The sequence below is a fragment of the Lonchura striata genome, chromosome 2, assembly GCF_050655825.1.
Source record: "Lonchura striata isolate lonStrDom1 chromosome 2, ASM5065582v1, whole genome shotgun sequence".
NCBI classification, from domain to species: domain Eukaryota; kingdom Metazoa; phylum Chordata; class Aves; order Passeriformes; family Estrildidae; genus Lonchura; species Lonchura striata.
The window spans coordinates 6,333,054-6,350,124 of record NC_140704.1 but is presented as its reverse complement, the minus strand read 5'-3'; the positions used below and the strand labels follow the sequence as shown (position 1 = coordinate 6,350,124).

Sequence of the window (17,071 nt, the reverse complement as noted above, 5' to 3'; positions counted from 1 at the left end):
ACACATCATAGACCCTGCTCTCCTCTCCTGCTGAGCAGCTTTGGTAGTTCTTACCTGGCAGGAGTCCACATCTAGTAGGAAACAGCATTTAAATTTTGTGAAATGACTACCCAGAGACTAATTTGGGAGGTATCTGCATCGTGCAGACTTAATTCCAATTAAACCTTTCAGGCTGGTCATTGTGGCTCATTGGCACATGCTGCTGACTGTTTGTATTTTGCTTCTGAGGACAACACCAAGTAGGAGGCCTTTAGGAGCTGGACAGAGTTCCCCAGAGCACCTGGGCTGTATTTTGTGTTTAAAACTTCACACACAGTACATGAGACACAAGAGCCTATCTGGGCACACAGCAGCTGCACATGCAGCCAGCAGAGAGATCTCAAGAAATGGAATTAATGAGTCATTACCACTTCTGCCTGTTGCTAAACATATCACAGTGCCTCCAAATGCATGGTCAAAATTAACTTACAGCTTTCAGCCACTGCCTCCTGCTCTGCTGATCACTTACAACTGTGCTGGCAGAGGTACATCATTGATGAATGGCTGCTCTGACAAGCACTGCATGTTATGATGCTAATTTTAAATTCCCCAAGGACAAACCTTCCCTTCTGAAGTTGTCGTTGCCAGTTTGCTGTGCAAGCCACTTCAAAGAGGAGAACTGCTGCATGTGCAGCTCAGTGCTGCCTTCAGTGCGTGCCCAGGGCTGGCAACCAATGTCAGGAGGTTTGGGAAGGGAAGAGTAAATTTGTGTTTCCACCTCCTTTTTGTTAAAACTACATCCATGACTTGTATGTTTTCAATTCTAAATTCTTTATTCTGTTTTTGCTCTGCATTTTGTCCAGGGGTTCCTCAGTGTTGGCCTGTAAAGAAAACAGGATATAATGGGTGCTGGAGCTGGTTTTCCCTCAGAAGCTCATACTGCTGGCTTTGGAAATCCTTCAGCTTTCAGGGTAGAGATACAAAGCCATTCAATTTTTACAGAGAAGAATGAAATACAAGTAATTCCTCAGCAGTGTAATCACTGCCTGGTTTTTGCTGTTTGCTGAGGGAATCGGTGCAAAAGCCCGCTCAGTGCCCGCGCTGGAGCTGACAGCCGTTCCGCAGGCCAAGGCCCCGCTCCCCGCAGTTCACGCCCTCATTTCCCGGCGCTAAGTGCCGGCTAAGGCGACGCTGTCACTGTCACACCAGGGTCGATGTTCTGGCTGGAAGCGCAGAGCGCGGCCACTTCCCTGCTCCCGGCGGCTCCAGACGGGGCCTGGGCTCCCTCTACCGAGAGCGTGGAGACATGGAAAACTGAAAACATGAATAAACCAGGTCCAAGCAAAGCTGCCAGGCAGAGGAATGTCTGCTCCCGGCGCGGAGCAGTGCTTACACGGCAGGGAATGGGATGGTATAAACCACAGAAACCCCCAAATACTTCTTCAGAACGCTGGAGCTGGACACAGCTACTGCCACAGCACCTGAACCAAGCTCTGTTCAGCACTGACTGCAGAATATCTGCAATCCCCTGGAAACCCATCAACCTTAAACCACACACCTGCAGAGTTTGTTAAACAGAGCTGCTTGGGGAAAGTGGCTATTTGGTTATAAAAGGAAATGCCAGTACATCACTCCCCCAGTCCCAGGACAGGCCCTGACAGGTAGCTCCCACTTTTTTAACAAAGCACAGAGGTCTCTCACCAAAGGCAGAAGCAGCACAGAGTTACCTTTATTGCCTGTGTAACACCTGTAGGAAGGGACAAGCAGAACACAGTATAAACTCATGCACAACAGATACATTAATGCCTCTTAGAAATCTTTCAGAAGAAAAGTTGGAAAGATGATATACCTCTACAGCCTCATGAGTTAAGGTTTCTCATTTACAAACTCATGCTTTTCTTTTAAAGCTGGTATTTTAAAATGCATAGAAATGCTTCTTTACTGAGTTAACTTATTTCACAATAAAAATATAGTTTAGTTCTATTAAATTTTCTTCTGAAAATAAATGTTTCTATTTTTCTATGACAAAAAATTACAATGTATCACAAATGTAGGCTTTAAGCAGAGTTACAAATAAGCAGGAATTAAGTATTCCAACTATAGTTTAACCAAATTCAAGGCCCTTAGTAAGAGATAAGCTGAAGGTGCATTTATAATCCAAACTCAATTTGACAAGGTAAATACATATAACTAAAGTTGATTTAATGGGATTTAGTGCTGCGGTACTTGTATATAGGATAAGTATTCATGAATTATCTGCTCTTCTTCCTCGAGTGTTAAATCCAGATAATCCTCTTCATGCTCAGGAATATCCTCTAGGATTTCGTTGACTGCATCAGTCTCCATGTCTTCATCTGTTGGTGAACTAGAGGAACCTTCCAATAAAAAGCAGCAGCAGTGAATTCACCAATGAAAGAAGCTGCTGCTCTCCCTGTTTCCCCAGCGTGGCTGCTCTGCCAGCTCCTTCCTGCACAACCACCTCTTACAATTACTCTGCAAAGGACAGAGGCAGGATGGCCATTTGTCCTTGTTATTTAAATGTGCTGTAGGAAAGCCTTTAATTATACACCAGGGATTACTACAGCTCTGACAAATAACGAGAGAAGAAGTATGTGCAAGTTTCTTCTTTGTTAAGAGGAAAGTTATCAATTACGGTTCTATTCTGTAAGGGACATGATGAAGGAGTATGGAGGCAGGTCAGCCACCTGCAGAGCACAGGGCTGGAATAAACTCCTTAGCCCTGCCCAGGACACCCTGAGTGCCACCTTTCCTCCTGGGCTGCACCTGCCTGCAGCTGGTACCTGTCTCCTCTGGTTCCTTTGTGGCTGTCACTGCAGGGAACAACAGCTGCCTTCCTGTAATTTCCTGTGTTCCCAGTAAAACCAGCCTGGAGCATTACTGCAGCCCTGTGCCACTACTTCAGCAGAAATTGCTTAATTATTTCCTACAAAAGCCAGAACAGCCTTCCCTACCCACCCTGCTGGATGCAACATTCTCACCTGCAGACTCTGTGAGTAGGTCCTTGGAAGAAGTGGATTCCTCTGATGGACTGGATCCTTCTGAGGACAGCAGCAGTGAAGGGGGAAGAACTCCCCCATAATGAGCAAGGATTTGGGAAGCCACGTGGATGTTCCCTTTGAAGACCTTTAAAGCTTGCTCTGCTGACTCACGGCTGAAACCCATGTATGTCAGCTGCAGGAGGGGAAAAAGGAATAATGCAGAAAATCGGGAAATCCAAGCTCATCTGACACCAGGGTCTGACAGGAATCCAACTCTGCCTCTGACAGTCATCCTCTCACGCAGAGAGAAATGCTGCATGCCAGGAATTCCAGGACACTGACTCTGGTTTACTGGAACAGTTAACAACAGGGCAGTGACCTATTAAAGGCATGGGGATGTCGAGCAGGATCAAGAGGCTCTTGTCTAGCACCAGACCAATTCTTTTGCTGTTTTCAAAAGAAAACTTCAAAGCACTCCAGTGTATCAGGGGGGTTTATGTGTTTTTCCTAGGCAATACAGTTTTCTTGCCTGACATCAATTACACAGCCACTCTAACTACTGGCTTGTCAGACAGCCTGTCATGAGAAATACACATTCCAACTCTTTCCCTTGTGCACTGCAGTTTAGAGACTTGAATAAATTTCTTATTTGCTGTCTCTTTTGGGATAGAGCATTACAGTGCACACACTTTCCCTCCACATCCACGCACGGCAGGTTGGTGCAATGGGCAGGAAGGACACACAAATTACATGTTAGCCCCCAGTGACTTCATCATGGAGACTGAATAGATGCCAGACCCTGGAGTGTGACAGCCTGAGTGAACATGGGTCCAAGAATACTTGTACAACTCTACTTCAGGGAAATCTGCTGTCTTTGCAAGCACAACTCAGAAGCAAGACAACCAACTCACAAGAAACCAAGTGGTCTAGCTTACTTGCTCAATACTTTCTTGGGAAACCTGAAACTGATCCATGGCCACAGAATCATCATCATCATCTTCCAAAAGTAACTCAGGATTGTCAAGAATAAACTGCAAGAAAACAGAGAGAGATCAGAATAGAGCAACAGAGCTACAACAGTCCTCAGCACAGTTGTGTATGCAGCCCAATGGTTGATATAAGCAAACCTCAGCCAACTTAAGTGATATCTGATTTACTGGTCAGGAAGTGCAAGTTCAGTCATTACAGTTCAGAAAAGGTAACTATGAACTAAAAAATGTAGACTACAAAAAAATAAGAATCTGCTAAACAATAAAAAAAAAAACTAACCAGATATATTTTGTACAACACTACTTCTACTGAAAAATCACTCACCTTAAAGGCTTTGTCCAGGTTTCCTTGTGTCTTCTGAAGAGCTATCTGAGCAGCTCTCTCTGGGTAGCCCATACTTTTCAGGGTATTGATGTCCTCCAGTCGCCGCCGCCTTTTAGCTCTCTCCTCCCTCCTGATCTGTGCCTTTTCCTGCAAGAGCACAGACACTGCAAAGCCCACTGTGCATGGGAATGCTTTAACACATAGCCTGTGCATATAGGGGTTCTTGGATTTTTTTGCATCAAGTTTGAATCTCTTGAGGAAAAGACTTTTTTTTTTTTTTGTAAATACAGACTGTGCTGCCAGACACTCGTTCCTAAATAAAGCTGCATTTCCATGAGCCAGCCCTGTTGCCACACTTCCGCTCTGCAGTCAGATCTGGTGCTATCACTGCTATTCCAGACCCTGTGTGGTAAGTGACAAACCCATTTGGCAGATGGGCCCACAGACAAGACTTGCCAAGGACAGACAGTCAGAACCAGGCAGGGAGCCAGGGAGTTCTGTTCAGTCTTCCCTGAGCCAGTTGGCTTTTCTGTCCACACTTCACTGTCTGAAGTCTAGAAGTGCCTCCTCAGCTTACCAAACATCACTTCAGATCTGGACAGCACTGTCTTCACTCACTCTAGCGTGAAAAAAATCCTTTTTCCCTCCTGGATCTTCCAAGTACAAAGTCACAATATGGAGCAGCAAAGCCTGGGAGTGACAGGTCCCATGCTTAGTCCTGGTGGTTTATTCCCATGTCACTGCTGAGTAGCAAACACTGGTGCAAAGCCTTTCCTTGTGGCTCTGTAGTACAACCAAAGGTCTTTGGGAAGCCACGTGGATGTTTTGTCCCATCTGTTTGAGACAGAGCTTCCCCTGTTAGTGCATTAAGTTTTGGTTTCAAACTTGTGCCAACAGTGCCAGAGCAGGATAACCCAGATCCTTAAGTCAGCACCACACTGCCCTGGCCACACAACACCTATCTCATGGACACCCCAACTCAGGTGATCTGTGATTTAATGCTTTCACTGCCCTCACCTCTCTCCTGTTGGTGATTAGATTGGCAGCATGTTCCACATTCCCATGGCACGCCCGCAGGGCAAGGCGAGCTTCCTGCTCCGAGAATCCCAGGAGTGACAGGCGATCCACTTTGTCAGGATCTATGGACAGCTCTCCGTACAAAGAGGATGCCTGGATATGGGAAGAACAAAAGGACACCACTTATACTGTTAAACTATAAACAAAAAATGCCTCCCTGTTTCTCTGAGTATGCAAAGAACAGGTTCAAGATGGAACCCACACTGAGGGGCTGGAGTGAAGGACTCCAGAGTTTCCTAAAGGTGTCTTACCTTCTGAATGTACTCTGCAGCCTCCTTTTCTCTGCCACTGTGGTAGTGCCCAATCCCTTGGAGGAGGTAAAGCCGTAGAAATAAAACCTTCTCCCGACCATAGTTTCCCTAAGGAATTGTTTAAAGAAGGAGGGGTAATAATATAGATAGAAGCATGTGGTAGAACACCAGTTCATTATCAACAGAACACTCTACACATTTAGAGAAGACACAGTCAGGGCTTTGTGACACTCAGTGTGCAGATAAAGCACCACACCTAAACCCCTGATGATGTCTGTTCATACAAACACAGGTTTGCCATGACCTTTTTGCCAGGCCCAATGTTTTTCCTGGGCTGATGATACACAGGAAAACTTGAAGCTTCTAAAAGCCAATCTTGCAATACTTGGAACAGTAACTGAATACATGTAGGAAAAAATCCCACCCTTATTAAGTCAAACCCAGCATACTTTGATGTCAATAAGCCTTTCGTGGTTCTCCCCATAGCACCTCTGGAAGCATCTCTGTGCTGTGGACAGCTTTTTCTCTGCATCATCCAGGCAGTCCAGCTGCTCCAGACGGAAGTAGCACCACACTATATCCAGCTGCAGCACTGCGTAATTATCAACCGTGTTCAGCAGCTCCGTGCTACACTCACTGGAAAATAAAACAATTATTTTTTTTTTTTTCCTGAAAGGGGGTTGTTTATTTCCCCTCCCCCACACAACTCTTTAACATTCATAAAACAACATTAGAAGCATGCACACTCATTCTGGAGAAAGCACACTGTCCGTATCTGAGGCAGCAAACTGATGCCAGGGGAACGGGAATCAAATGCTGAACCCCATTCCATTCACTCACACACAGGACTGATCCCAATGCTACATCTTAAAGCACTACAGTAACAAAATGAGCTGTGCCTACTGTTTAATATGGCATCTCTAAAAGCACAATGGAATTAAACCCTGTGTAATCTTTGGGAAGACTGAGAAACTGCCTCAGTGCACATGAACATGCTGAAAAGCGTGCCAGTGTCCTTGCACACCCACACAGATGAGAAACAGACAGGAACAGTATTACTTTTGGGATCTCAAAAGAACAATTTGGGGCTCTGACAGCTGATAGCAAATGAATTTTCTTGCAGAAGCCCTGGTATAGTTACTGACCTCAGCTATATGCTCCATCTTTTACAAGAAATTATTACTTCACAGGAGCAACTGCAAATAAATATCTGTAACTGTCTCTCAAGCTAATGCGATTTATAACCTGGTACATGAATATTGACAGTTTCTGTTTATGTTGTTATGAAAGATTAACTTGCCCAGTGGCAGTATCTGTTTCAGCTGTTCTACATGAAGCCACCTGTCACTGCAAGTCAGAGCTTTATCTGCTCCTTCCCATCTGCAAAAGGGGGTGTGGAGCAACCCAGGCAAAACTGGCTCTGATTTATATGTACAGGTAGAGGCTGTGCTGTTCCTTTATGGGCTGACAGTAAACACAGACACAAGGACTCAAAATGTTCTTACCAGAAGTGTTTATCAGCATCCAACAAATATGGCAGTGCTATTTCATATTCTTTCTTCTTCATTAATGCTCTGCCTTTCTCATGGTAAGCCATAGCCAGCACAAGTGCCTAGAAAAACAGATTGAGACTTTTGACTGCACCTTCCCAAATCAAAGAGCTAAAAGGAAATATCCAGGTAATCCACCAGAATCCTTGTTCTTCCTAGAAAAACACCACTGTATCAGTTCCGTAAGACCAGTGCTCACACTGCTTCACACTTTTGCTCCATATGATAATGTCAGATATTGTCTAGTCAAAAGCAACGAATGTTACTGGCGCATGAAATGCTGCACCAAGTTTACTTTAAATATGCAACCCCAGAAAGATTTTTGATGGTGAGTGATAAAAAGCTCTGCATATTTCTGAGTGCTGAAGCACCAAACTTGTTTTGCTTTGCTATCACAATTATCTTGCAAAACCTAAGAATTCACCTCCTGAAAAACCCCAGAACTGAAAATTAAATTTTGAACGTGTCAGGAAAACACTCCTGCAGTACAACAAATGAAGATGTAATAATAATTCTGGGTAAAACAACCTGCAATATTTCCTCTGATCCTTGATCAATACTGATGAAATCTTATTCATTTGAACACTGGATGCTTTAAGTCTTCAGGTGAATTATTATGTTCAACACTTCTTCCAGACTCATGATGAAGTTTACAAATATTTCCATTTGTAAACTTTATGAGTCTGCATGAGAACAGCATGCAGACTCATCAAGTTTACAAATGGAAATAAGGCCTAAGAAACAAATTACTTTTATGCCTTTCTAGGACACCCAAAATTTTTAATAGGTACTAAGATCAACAAAATTAAAGCTTGTCTTAAACCCCAAAGTAAGATATGGACCACACAGGGGTCAGTGCCAGATCAGACTTGCAATGAGATCAGGAATCAGAGGTTGTCTTCAGATGACTGAGATATTCCCCAGTACAGACAATTGTATTTCAAAATTACTTGTATTAAACAAGCATTTAATGTGCCCAGAGTTACAACCCAGAAAGTCTGGCTGTATTTCAGTCCTGTATTTTAAATTATTCACAACTTTAAAGAGCCATCTTAGTGGCACTGTAAGATGCTTTCACCTACCTTTTTAGCTTGAGGAGGAATCTGAATTGACCTTCCAGTTTGATTAGCAATATCTAGGTATGGGACAGAGTCTGCATCCAAGTACTCCTCTGAAAGATACAAAAAAGTTTAAATTTAAACACCACCTTCAACAGAGCAACTCTGCTGCCATAAGATTATTTTAGTAATGTTGTTAAACAAAACAGCAAACAACGAAAAAAATCATAACTACATATAAAGGCTGCATGTGTGTTTTTCTGGATGTACCAACCAACAGTAGCTCTGGCCAGGTAAATATGAGGAACTTCTAGAAAGGTCACTGTGGAAAAGGCCTTGTGCATGCAGAAATTTAGACACAATATCAAAAGTTCCATGAACTTTAAATAAGTTTTTTTTTTTGCAGAAGACGAAACACCTACGTTTTACACAACACAGCATTTGAAATGATTTATCAACTGAAGCTGGAATATTTAAAAAATACAACCGAGCATAGTTGATAAAGCTGGGAAAAAATACAGCTCAGTATTTTTCTTGCCCACATCTTTAATCCTTGTTATCAAACTACCAATTTTGTTTTTACTTCCATTTGATTTACAATGAAAAGATGATTTTCTTGTAGACAAAAGACAGTTAAGGAAGAGTTTGTTGAGATTAAAAGCTTCTGCCCTGTGGTTTCTGTCACATGAAACAAAGGAACTGTTAAACCCTTACTGCATTTCTCACAGAACCTTCAGCCTGGGAGCCCATTACAGACTGCTCTGTACTCTGGCATTGGCTGTAACTGACAGTGGCAAAAACCTGAAAGAGACCCAACTCAGGATTCAAAATCTGGGGTCTAAACCACTCCTTAAATCCAAAAATGCAAACACTTCTGTCATGTGTTCAAAAACTGATATGGTGGTAAGAAAGCAGAAGCCACCGGCTTTGAAGCTTTGTTCAGGTGTTTCTGCATTTGGCAGGAATTTGTGATCTGCTCAGTTCCACAGTTCCTTGCTTCACAAGCAAGGAATTTTGTGATTTGTGAAACAATGGAATGGAGAAGTGATTTAAACTCACCACTAAGCACTGCAGCTCACAAACACAACCTCATTTTGAAGAATTATTACTGTTAAATTAACTATATCCCTTTAACTTAATCCACAGTTGCCAGGAATCAACATCCCAAGGGAATGAGAACACCACAGCCGTGTTGCAGATGACAGTGACAAATGAGCTGCTCTGCACAACGAAACCATGGTTACACACAGCCATAGCTAAACTACAAAAAAAAAGTGTTTAATGACTTAAAACACATTATGCACTGTGCTTTTGTCTGCAATAAATCTAAGGTTTCTCACAAGTCATCAGTCCCTTAACTGCCAAGTGCTAATTAAATAATTCATTCATATTATATCCTTCTCAAAGTGCCAAAGTTTTTTGTAGCATTCTAGTTGTGTAAAAATGGTGGAAAAAAAAGTTTCAGCCAGCTTAAAATCCAGTTTTATCAAGTAGGCAGATACCTAGAAAGATGTGAATTGAAATTCAGCATTCTTCCATGTTGAAAGGCCTCTGAGAATGCAATTTTTGATGCACAAAAATGAATGAGCACCCATCTCCCCCGTCAACCCAACAAGCCCACTTACCTCTCTCTGCCAGAATTTCCAAACCCTTCTTAGTTCTCTGCATCTTGTCATTTATTTCTTTTTCTTTCTTACACTGAAGCTCTTCCTCCTGAACTTTTCTTTTGGTTTCCTCATCACTCTGTTCCAGTTGAAGCACCATCACTTTTGCATTGTGTGTGACACCCTGGTCTTCAAGGGTTTTACCTGCAAAATAGAGTGTGATTAATACAATTTAACTACTGGAACTACTGAAATTGCAAGACTTGAGGACTCAATCAGAGCCCCTAAAAATTACTGACACAGTCAGCAAAATTTAGAATCACACTTGTGTCTTAAAAGTGCTTTTGAAGTGACTGGTATGTTTCTTTCCCTTTTTTTTTTTTTCCCCAAACATTCAAAAAATATCATTATTTCTATTTCAGTTTATTGCTTTTCAGGCAAAAACTGCAATAAAAACATGTCCATGGATCATACACCATAAGAGTACAGGACAGAGGAATTGGGAACTAATCCAGGTTCTTTCTGTCAGTTCTGTGGTTCTAACTCTGATAGGGCCATCAGCTAAGAAAAAGCTGTATCATCACTTCCCACATGTCTGGCAGGTTGAGCATGGGCAAAGCATTACAAAAAGTCTTTGAAAATGCTCTTATACAATAAGGTTTTTGAAGGAATTTAGAGTTTCTCTTAAATGTGCATTTTCAGTGTTTCAACATTAGAAAAGGGGATTTTCTAAATTCATTACAGTATTCCTTTAATTGATCTAATTCTATTTAAGAATTTGGATTATTATAATTTAATACATTTCCCATAAATCAGAAACTGACAAATATAACAGCTGTTTTTTGAAATCTCTGAAATTAATAGAGTTGCAATGCAATTTTTCTTTCTGAGAAGCAGTAAACTAGAAAATTATCATAAAAGTATCTTTAACTAGAGATACATACCCAGATCAAGCTGTTTCTTATTTATGATTATTTTGACAGCATTCTCTTGTAATGCATATTCCTGTGCTATCCTGTGAAATAAATAATTTCATCTGTGAACATAATTTTTTAAGGTTATATAATATTGTTGTTTCAATAGCAATAAAACCTAAAAACAAGTGCTTATAAATGGCTTAAAGTTTTTGCTAGAAAAGACTGCTAGAAGTAAAATAACATCATCAGAGAGCTTTATGTACTACATAGAGAAAACCTGGGATACAAAAAGGGAAAAAGCAAAACAGAATAGAATTTGATTTTTTTTAAGCTTAAAAACACAAAAGAAAGAGAAGGTCACGTTCACTGTTCAGAGGATCTGCCTGGTTACAGGCTTGGAACACTGGTACTTGCTGGGGATTCACACAGAATTATCTTTTTCCTGTTTTCCATCTGTTAAACCACAGCTGTTCCCATGAAGAACTGCCCTACAGGGACACTGGACATCCTGTTCAGAGAATACATGCTAAGGAAAAGCTTAAATAAAATAAAAAGTGGGTTTGTTTGCTTTTTTAAAAAATGCTCTGTGACAGGGTGGTGTCTCATGAGAGAAGCACAAAGGATGATTGCACTTACTGGGATCTGAGCTCTTTGCCTGTGATGAACAGACTGGTCTCCAGTGGGATTTTCCTGCTCTGTAGTAATTATATTGGGTGGGGAAAAGAAAGAGGGAAGGAAAAGCATGATATCAGGATACTTTGGACATTTTCTCAATTAACTGTTCCACAATAACATTTATTTTCCAAATAACAATCATATTTAGAGGGTTATGGCTGGACATACATAGTAATAATTTCCAGTTCTGTACTTACTATAGTGCTAAAAATAACATTATAACAGCAGGATATTCAGAATTAAATAAATCTAAATTCAGAACCAAACAATTTAAATTAATTTAATTATGCACCTCCAATCTTAACTGTGCTTTGCAATTATTCCACTCACCTGTGACTGGCTAAGTTATGATTAATTCCTATTAGTGTCTCTGGTCCCAGATTAGATAAACTGGAATTTTAAATTAATTCATTCCCCTATTTGCCCAGCAGCATTATAAAGCAGAATTATAAAACTATTTGGTTGTTTTAACTGCATGGCAATCACTTAAAACTCTCTACCCTTTAGCCCAGGTAATTATTTTTCACTACAGGATTATTTTATGCATGAAAATAGGAGTTGAAACCTGACTGTAAAAGGGCAGAACTTAATTGAGTTCTCTGTTGGAGAAGCTTTTAGGAGCCTGCTCTAGAAGGCAGAGGAATGAGCTGCTGAGGGAGATGGTGGAATCTCCATCCCTGGAAGTGTTCAAGAAACATCTGGAAGAAGCAGTGAGTGCCATGGTTCAGTTGACAAGGTGGTGGAACAGACTGGACTCGATCTTGGGGCTCTTTTCCAACCTAATGATTCTGTGACTCTGCAATTCTATGAAGGGAACAGCTGAGTGCCATCACAACAGAAAATCCTCCTTCTCATTTCCAAGTTCAAGTAATACCAATATGCTGAATCAACTTTAGGTATTCTACAGCTGAAAAAATACATCTGTTCTTTATTGCTAATACAAGCAGTTATATCATAAGGAATCAAACTGAAACAGACAATTAAATCTAATTTACTTTTCTTAACTGAAAGATTATTTGCCATTAAATCCTAAAGGGAAAAATTACTCATCTCCTCAATATTATATTCCTTTGCCATGGTATTTCCATATACCTGGGAAACTAAAATATGCAATTTCCCCCAGTCCATTTTTTTATACCTGACACAGATCACTCATACTAAACACCTGAAAAAGTTGTAGTGGAAATATCTGCATAGACACAGATCTAGAACCCAAACCCCAAAGTAAAGCTACTTATGCACACTTTTCTGCAGTGTTACTCACTTTTCTACGAGGCAGATAAATATCAAGTCTTGCAATCCCAGTCACTTTAAAATTCTCATTTCCTGTCCCACGCTCAATTGCTTTACACCGTATTTCCTCAAGCATATTCTCTGTATCATTCTTATTGATATTCAGCTTGGATGAATATTTTTGTACAAGCTCCTGAGAAAATGACAAGAAAAACTGGGAAAATGCACCGGCAGTATGATATAGAAGATGCAGGACATCAACTCAGAGAAAATATTTACCTTCATCTCTTCACCAGCTTCTTTATTTTCATTTGTATATGGTGGTTTCCATAGCTGAATTTTGTCCTCTCTTAAGCAGCTTGTCAGTTTTGCTATCAAATACTTCTTTTGTGCCATTCTTTTAAAATAGAAGAAGGGAACAGTTGGAAGGGAAAAGAGAGAAAAATAAACATTCCTTTAATATAGTTTTCCTGTAGTAAGATAATCTGCTTTTCAAGAAGTCTGAGTGACATTTTGGAATTCTGCAATAAATGATGATTATTATGTTGGTGGGGAAGGGAAACTGAAGCCAAACTATGAGAAAAACTGGGGGAAAAATAATTGAGGAGGGTAAAATTTGGATCAGAATAGGGATAACTTACAAGGGCCTTGCCATTTCAAGACAAATTAAACCTCTTCCTATCCCCTCATGTGAACTGGGATTAGTCAATACATCAAAATTGACAATTCAGTTGTTCTGCCCTGCACTGGATCCACCACTTTTGATTCAGCTCAGAAACTCTGAGTTAATCAGCATGTCCCTGGGGAAAAAACCAAACACCCCAAAAAGCAGGGAAGGCACACAGAGGGCAAGGGAAGGTGGGTGCAGAGATCTCAACAAAAAAACCCCAAACTCTAGGTGCATGATAAAGCATGGGAGATTTGTGACTCTTGGACACTGGGATTCATATGGAAAATGCCCTTCAAATGAGACAGAAAAGCATTTACAATGTTGGCATTGATGCACTAAGGTGGCTATGGAATTTAATTAATCAGTTTCACTTTTCTTTCAGAGTGGTTTCCATCTTTTATTCTTGTTCATTGGCACACAGCTCTCAGGAGAAAAGGAAAGAGTTCCCCCAGTTTCAAAAATTGGCCCTGGCTCAGAAAAACACTCTTTGAGGGGGGGAAAAAAGCAGGCAAATATTCATTATGCGTAAGTTTACCAGTCAGCCTTACCTCAAGCCCAGGTTTACTGAGCTACAAAGAATTCCCTGCAAGCTGCACTGACAATAGTTTCCCCTAAACAGGAGTCAGAGGGATGAACCGGGCAAGTAGATGGTTTAACAACCCTTCCAGCTGGATTGCTGTAATTTGCACAGTGTCTGTCAAAACCAGCAGAGACAAACACACATTCTTTTTCCTGCTAGGATGCCGCTGCTATTATTTTAGAGCCAAGGCAAACAATGGCATTTACAAAGCTAAAAGTGACAAAACCACTCAATTTTCAAAACATTGCACTGTAGCTATTAATGCAGCTTTCACCCTTTCCCAAAACACACCAGGGAATGCTCATTACCAGCCTGTAACAATCATTTTCCCACTTTTAAGTTATGCTGAAGCATTTTTATAGCCATAATTCTATTTAATATTTACAAAAAAAGTTACTCATGGTTTTGGATCACCCAGATAAAATTTAAAATTGCAATCTCTGCTTAAGACTAAGAATTGTAAATATAGGTGACATTTATAAACTGCTCATTCATCTGTTTATCAGCATTGTAGCTTGGTAAGTTTGTGATTTCTAATTAAGTCACCAAAACAGAAAACATCACTGCAGTCTCCAATTAAACTTATTCTTACTAACACTCTGTCTGAAAAGTAAACTTACGCTTTCACAAACATAAAACCTGTGACTTTATATGTAACATTTCTAACACTTACAATAAATTCCATCACACCATCACTAAATGGCATTAGAATCTTTAGCAAGAATATTTGTGACTTACTCTTCCATCAGCTATGAAATGCCACAAGCGCTGCAAACGCAATTTCACTTTCGGTATGAGTTTAAAGGGACTTTCTCAAAACTCACTGGAGTAAACAACGGGGGCATTTCCCCGGAAACCCTCTGAACGGAAGACTCAGCTTTTGTAAATGAAATGCCATCCTCTAAGGCCAGTTGTACGTGAGATAAAACAAGTGGAGAAGTATGATGCGGCAGTGACACGAGATGCAGCGACCAGCTTCGAAAGGCAAATTGTTGATGGAAGGAACAGGGGACTGTCAGAACGGTTGGTAAGAAAGCAGGACACATGCATTTCCCCTAAAAAGGAGCCAAGCACAGCTCTAACACCGAAGCACCGAAGCAGCGCCATGAGCAAACCCACAGAGGGGCGGCAGCCCCATCCCTGCGGGCCCGGGCATCCTCATCCCTCCCCGGGAGCGCCGCCAGCGCCCCGCTGCCACCGTGCCGGCCCGGCCCCGGGCACCCACCTGCGCCCCCGGGGGAAGCTCGGGGGACGAGGCGGCTGCTCCCGGAGCGGCTCCCGGCACGGAGGGAGGCGAGGCCCGCGGTCCCCGAGGGAGAGGATCGGCAGCGGCCGCCGCAGCAGCCGGAAGGCCGCGGGAGGCGGGCGTGACGTGAGGGAAGCCGCGCCCCGCCCGCCATCTCCGCGCCTGCCCTCACGGCCGGCCGCCCCGCGGCGCGGCTCTCTTGGCTGGCTGTTCGCCGTTTGGTCTCCGTGTGCTGTCAAGCCGAGTGACAAAGAGAGCAATCACAGTGTCACGGCGTCACTTGGGCTGGAAAAGAGCTCTGAGGTTATCGAGCGTGACGTGACGGGCGCCACCGTGTCAGGCAAACCGTGGCGCTGAGTGCCGTGTCCTGTCTTGACTTAAACATCTCCAGGGTCTGCGGCCTCGCCGCCTCCCTGGGCTGCCATTCCAGTGCCTAATCTTCCTTTCCACGAGGAAATTCCTCCAAATCTCCAAGCTGGCACAGCTTAAGGCCATGCCCTGTCATCCTGTCCCTGAGGAGATTTGCCCCATTGATCTGTGTAAGTGCCTAAAGAGGGGTGCTGAGAGCATGGACCAGGCTCTTCTTGGGGTGCCCAGCAACAGGACGAGGAACAGGCAGCAACTGATGCACAGGAAATTCTGTCTGAACATGAGGAAAAACTTCTCCCCTGAGCAGTGACCGAGCACTGAGCAGTTTGCCCAGAGAGGCTGAGGAGTTTCCCTCACTGGAGATACTCCAGAACCATCTGGGCACAATCCTGTCTCACCTGCTCTAGGATGGTCCTGCTGGAGCAGGGAGGTGGGACCAGATGACCACTGTGGCCCCTTCCAACCTGACCCGTTCTGTGAGACATAACCCGTGAAACAGCATCTTACAAGTTCTAAGTGACGTCCAGATGTTAGAAAAATTAATTAATTGTTGGTAGAATTGCTGTGTTAAGGTTTAGGGCTCAACATGTTTCAGTGATCTCAGACCTTGGGGAAGATTAACAGAGCTTGGGAAGAAGGAACTACTACTGATAGTGGACACACAGAAGGTAGAATTTACAGGCCACAAGGACATTTGGCAGAACTCCCAAGGTAAGGAATAAACAAATAAAACCAATTCGGTAACTGTGCTGAAATCAGCTCCAACTGGGTAAAAGGGAATTCTGTCAGGGAAACATCACAACTGACCCAAGAAACCCACAGACTCAAAAGATGAGAAAGTGCTTATTAGCATAAGGAATGAGAGATTCATTAACCAGTATAAGATAGAGTACTAATTAAGAAAAGAACTATCCAACTTGTAGCAGAGGAACAATAATGTCTTTGTTTGCTAAAATATAAAAATAGCGAAAAGTTTTGATAGTGGGTGTGCTTGATTTGTGGAGGACCACCAGTACCCAGGCTTTTACAACTCTGAAATAAATGATGTCTCTCTCACGTGTGTAATTGTTGTCTTGTTGCATGCACACTGGTTCATGTGACAACAGCAGGACCTTCTGGCTCCAGAGTATCTGGTGGCTCATCCCTGGGATGTGGTGGGGGTCCCCAAAGCTGCCTGAGGGAGTGTCCCTCCAGGAAAGGCTGGGTCTGGGTTGGGGGTGAGTGTTCTGCAGCCACCCCTCATCTGTCACCTCTGTGTATGTGAGGCAGAGGTGTGCAGGTTGGGGTTTTTTCTGTATTTTTTGAAGGCAGTGGTGTTGCAGGTGAGATTTAGCATGGGAGTTTGTATTTCCTCATGAGTAATACCAGTTATAAGTAACTCATGTGGGCTCATTCTTTTATGTGACCAGCAGCATGCTGTCCCAGCATCAAAGGTATTTCATTCTGTCTTACTCTATTTTATTTAGGTGTGACTGAAATAATTGCTCAGCAGTGTGATTTATTCTGGAATGGATGGACCTGCAGGACTGTCCTAACATTTTTCTTGGGA

At 42.4% G+C, this 17,071-nt stretch overlaps 1 protein-coding gene across 4 annotated transcripts; it reads right to left on the bottom strand.

Moving 5' to 3' along the window:
* Positions 1–1,684: 1,684 nt before the first annotated feature.
* NUB1 (negative regulator of ubiquitin like proteins 1) lies at positions 1,685–15,263 on the bottom strand. Of its 4 annotated transcripts, none has more exons than XM_085572909.1 (17): positions 15,133–15,263; positions 14,646–14,962; positions 13,876–14,021; positions 12,937–13,054; positions 12,689–12,850; positions 11,386–11,444; positions 10,777–10,847; positions 9,854–10,036; positions 8,253–8,341; positions 7,126–7,232; positions 6,070–6,256; positions 5,621–5,728; positions 5,310–5,462; positions 4,293–4,439; positions 3,914–4,009; positions 2,979–3,171; positions 1,685–2,354 (listed from the first exon to the last, which is right to left on the bottom strand). In XM_085572909.1, exons 4-17 carry the CDS (start codon positions 13,051–13,053, stop codon positions 2,191–2,193), a joined length of 1,836 nt encoding a protein of 611 aa, XP_085429035.1. In that variant the 5' UTR covers position 13,054; positions 13,876–14,021; positions 14,646–14,962; positions 15,133–15,263; the 3' UTR covers positions 1,685–2,190. The 4 variants fall into 4 exon arrangements, with proteins under 4 accessions (XP_085429035.1, XP_085429036.1, XP_085429034.1 ...); XM_085572910.1 differs by having other exon boundaries at positions 13,876–14,003; XM_085572908.1 differs by lacking the exon at positions 13,876–14,021.
* Positions 15,264–17,071: the final 1,808 nt, after the last annotated feature.

Excerpts from the sequence above, each read along its gene's own strand:
- NUB1 (XM_085572908.1), bottom strand. Across the intron at positions 10,037-10,776 it reads TAAGAAACAGCTTGATCTGG|GTAAAACCCTTGAAGACCAG; the intron begins GTATGTATCTCT and ends TCTATTTTGCAG. Across the intron at positions 7,233-8,252 it reads TTCCTCCTCAAGCTAAAAAG|GCACTTGTGCTGGCTATGGC; the intron begins GTAGGTGAAAGC and ends CTGTTTTTCTAG.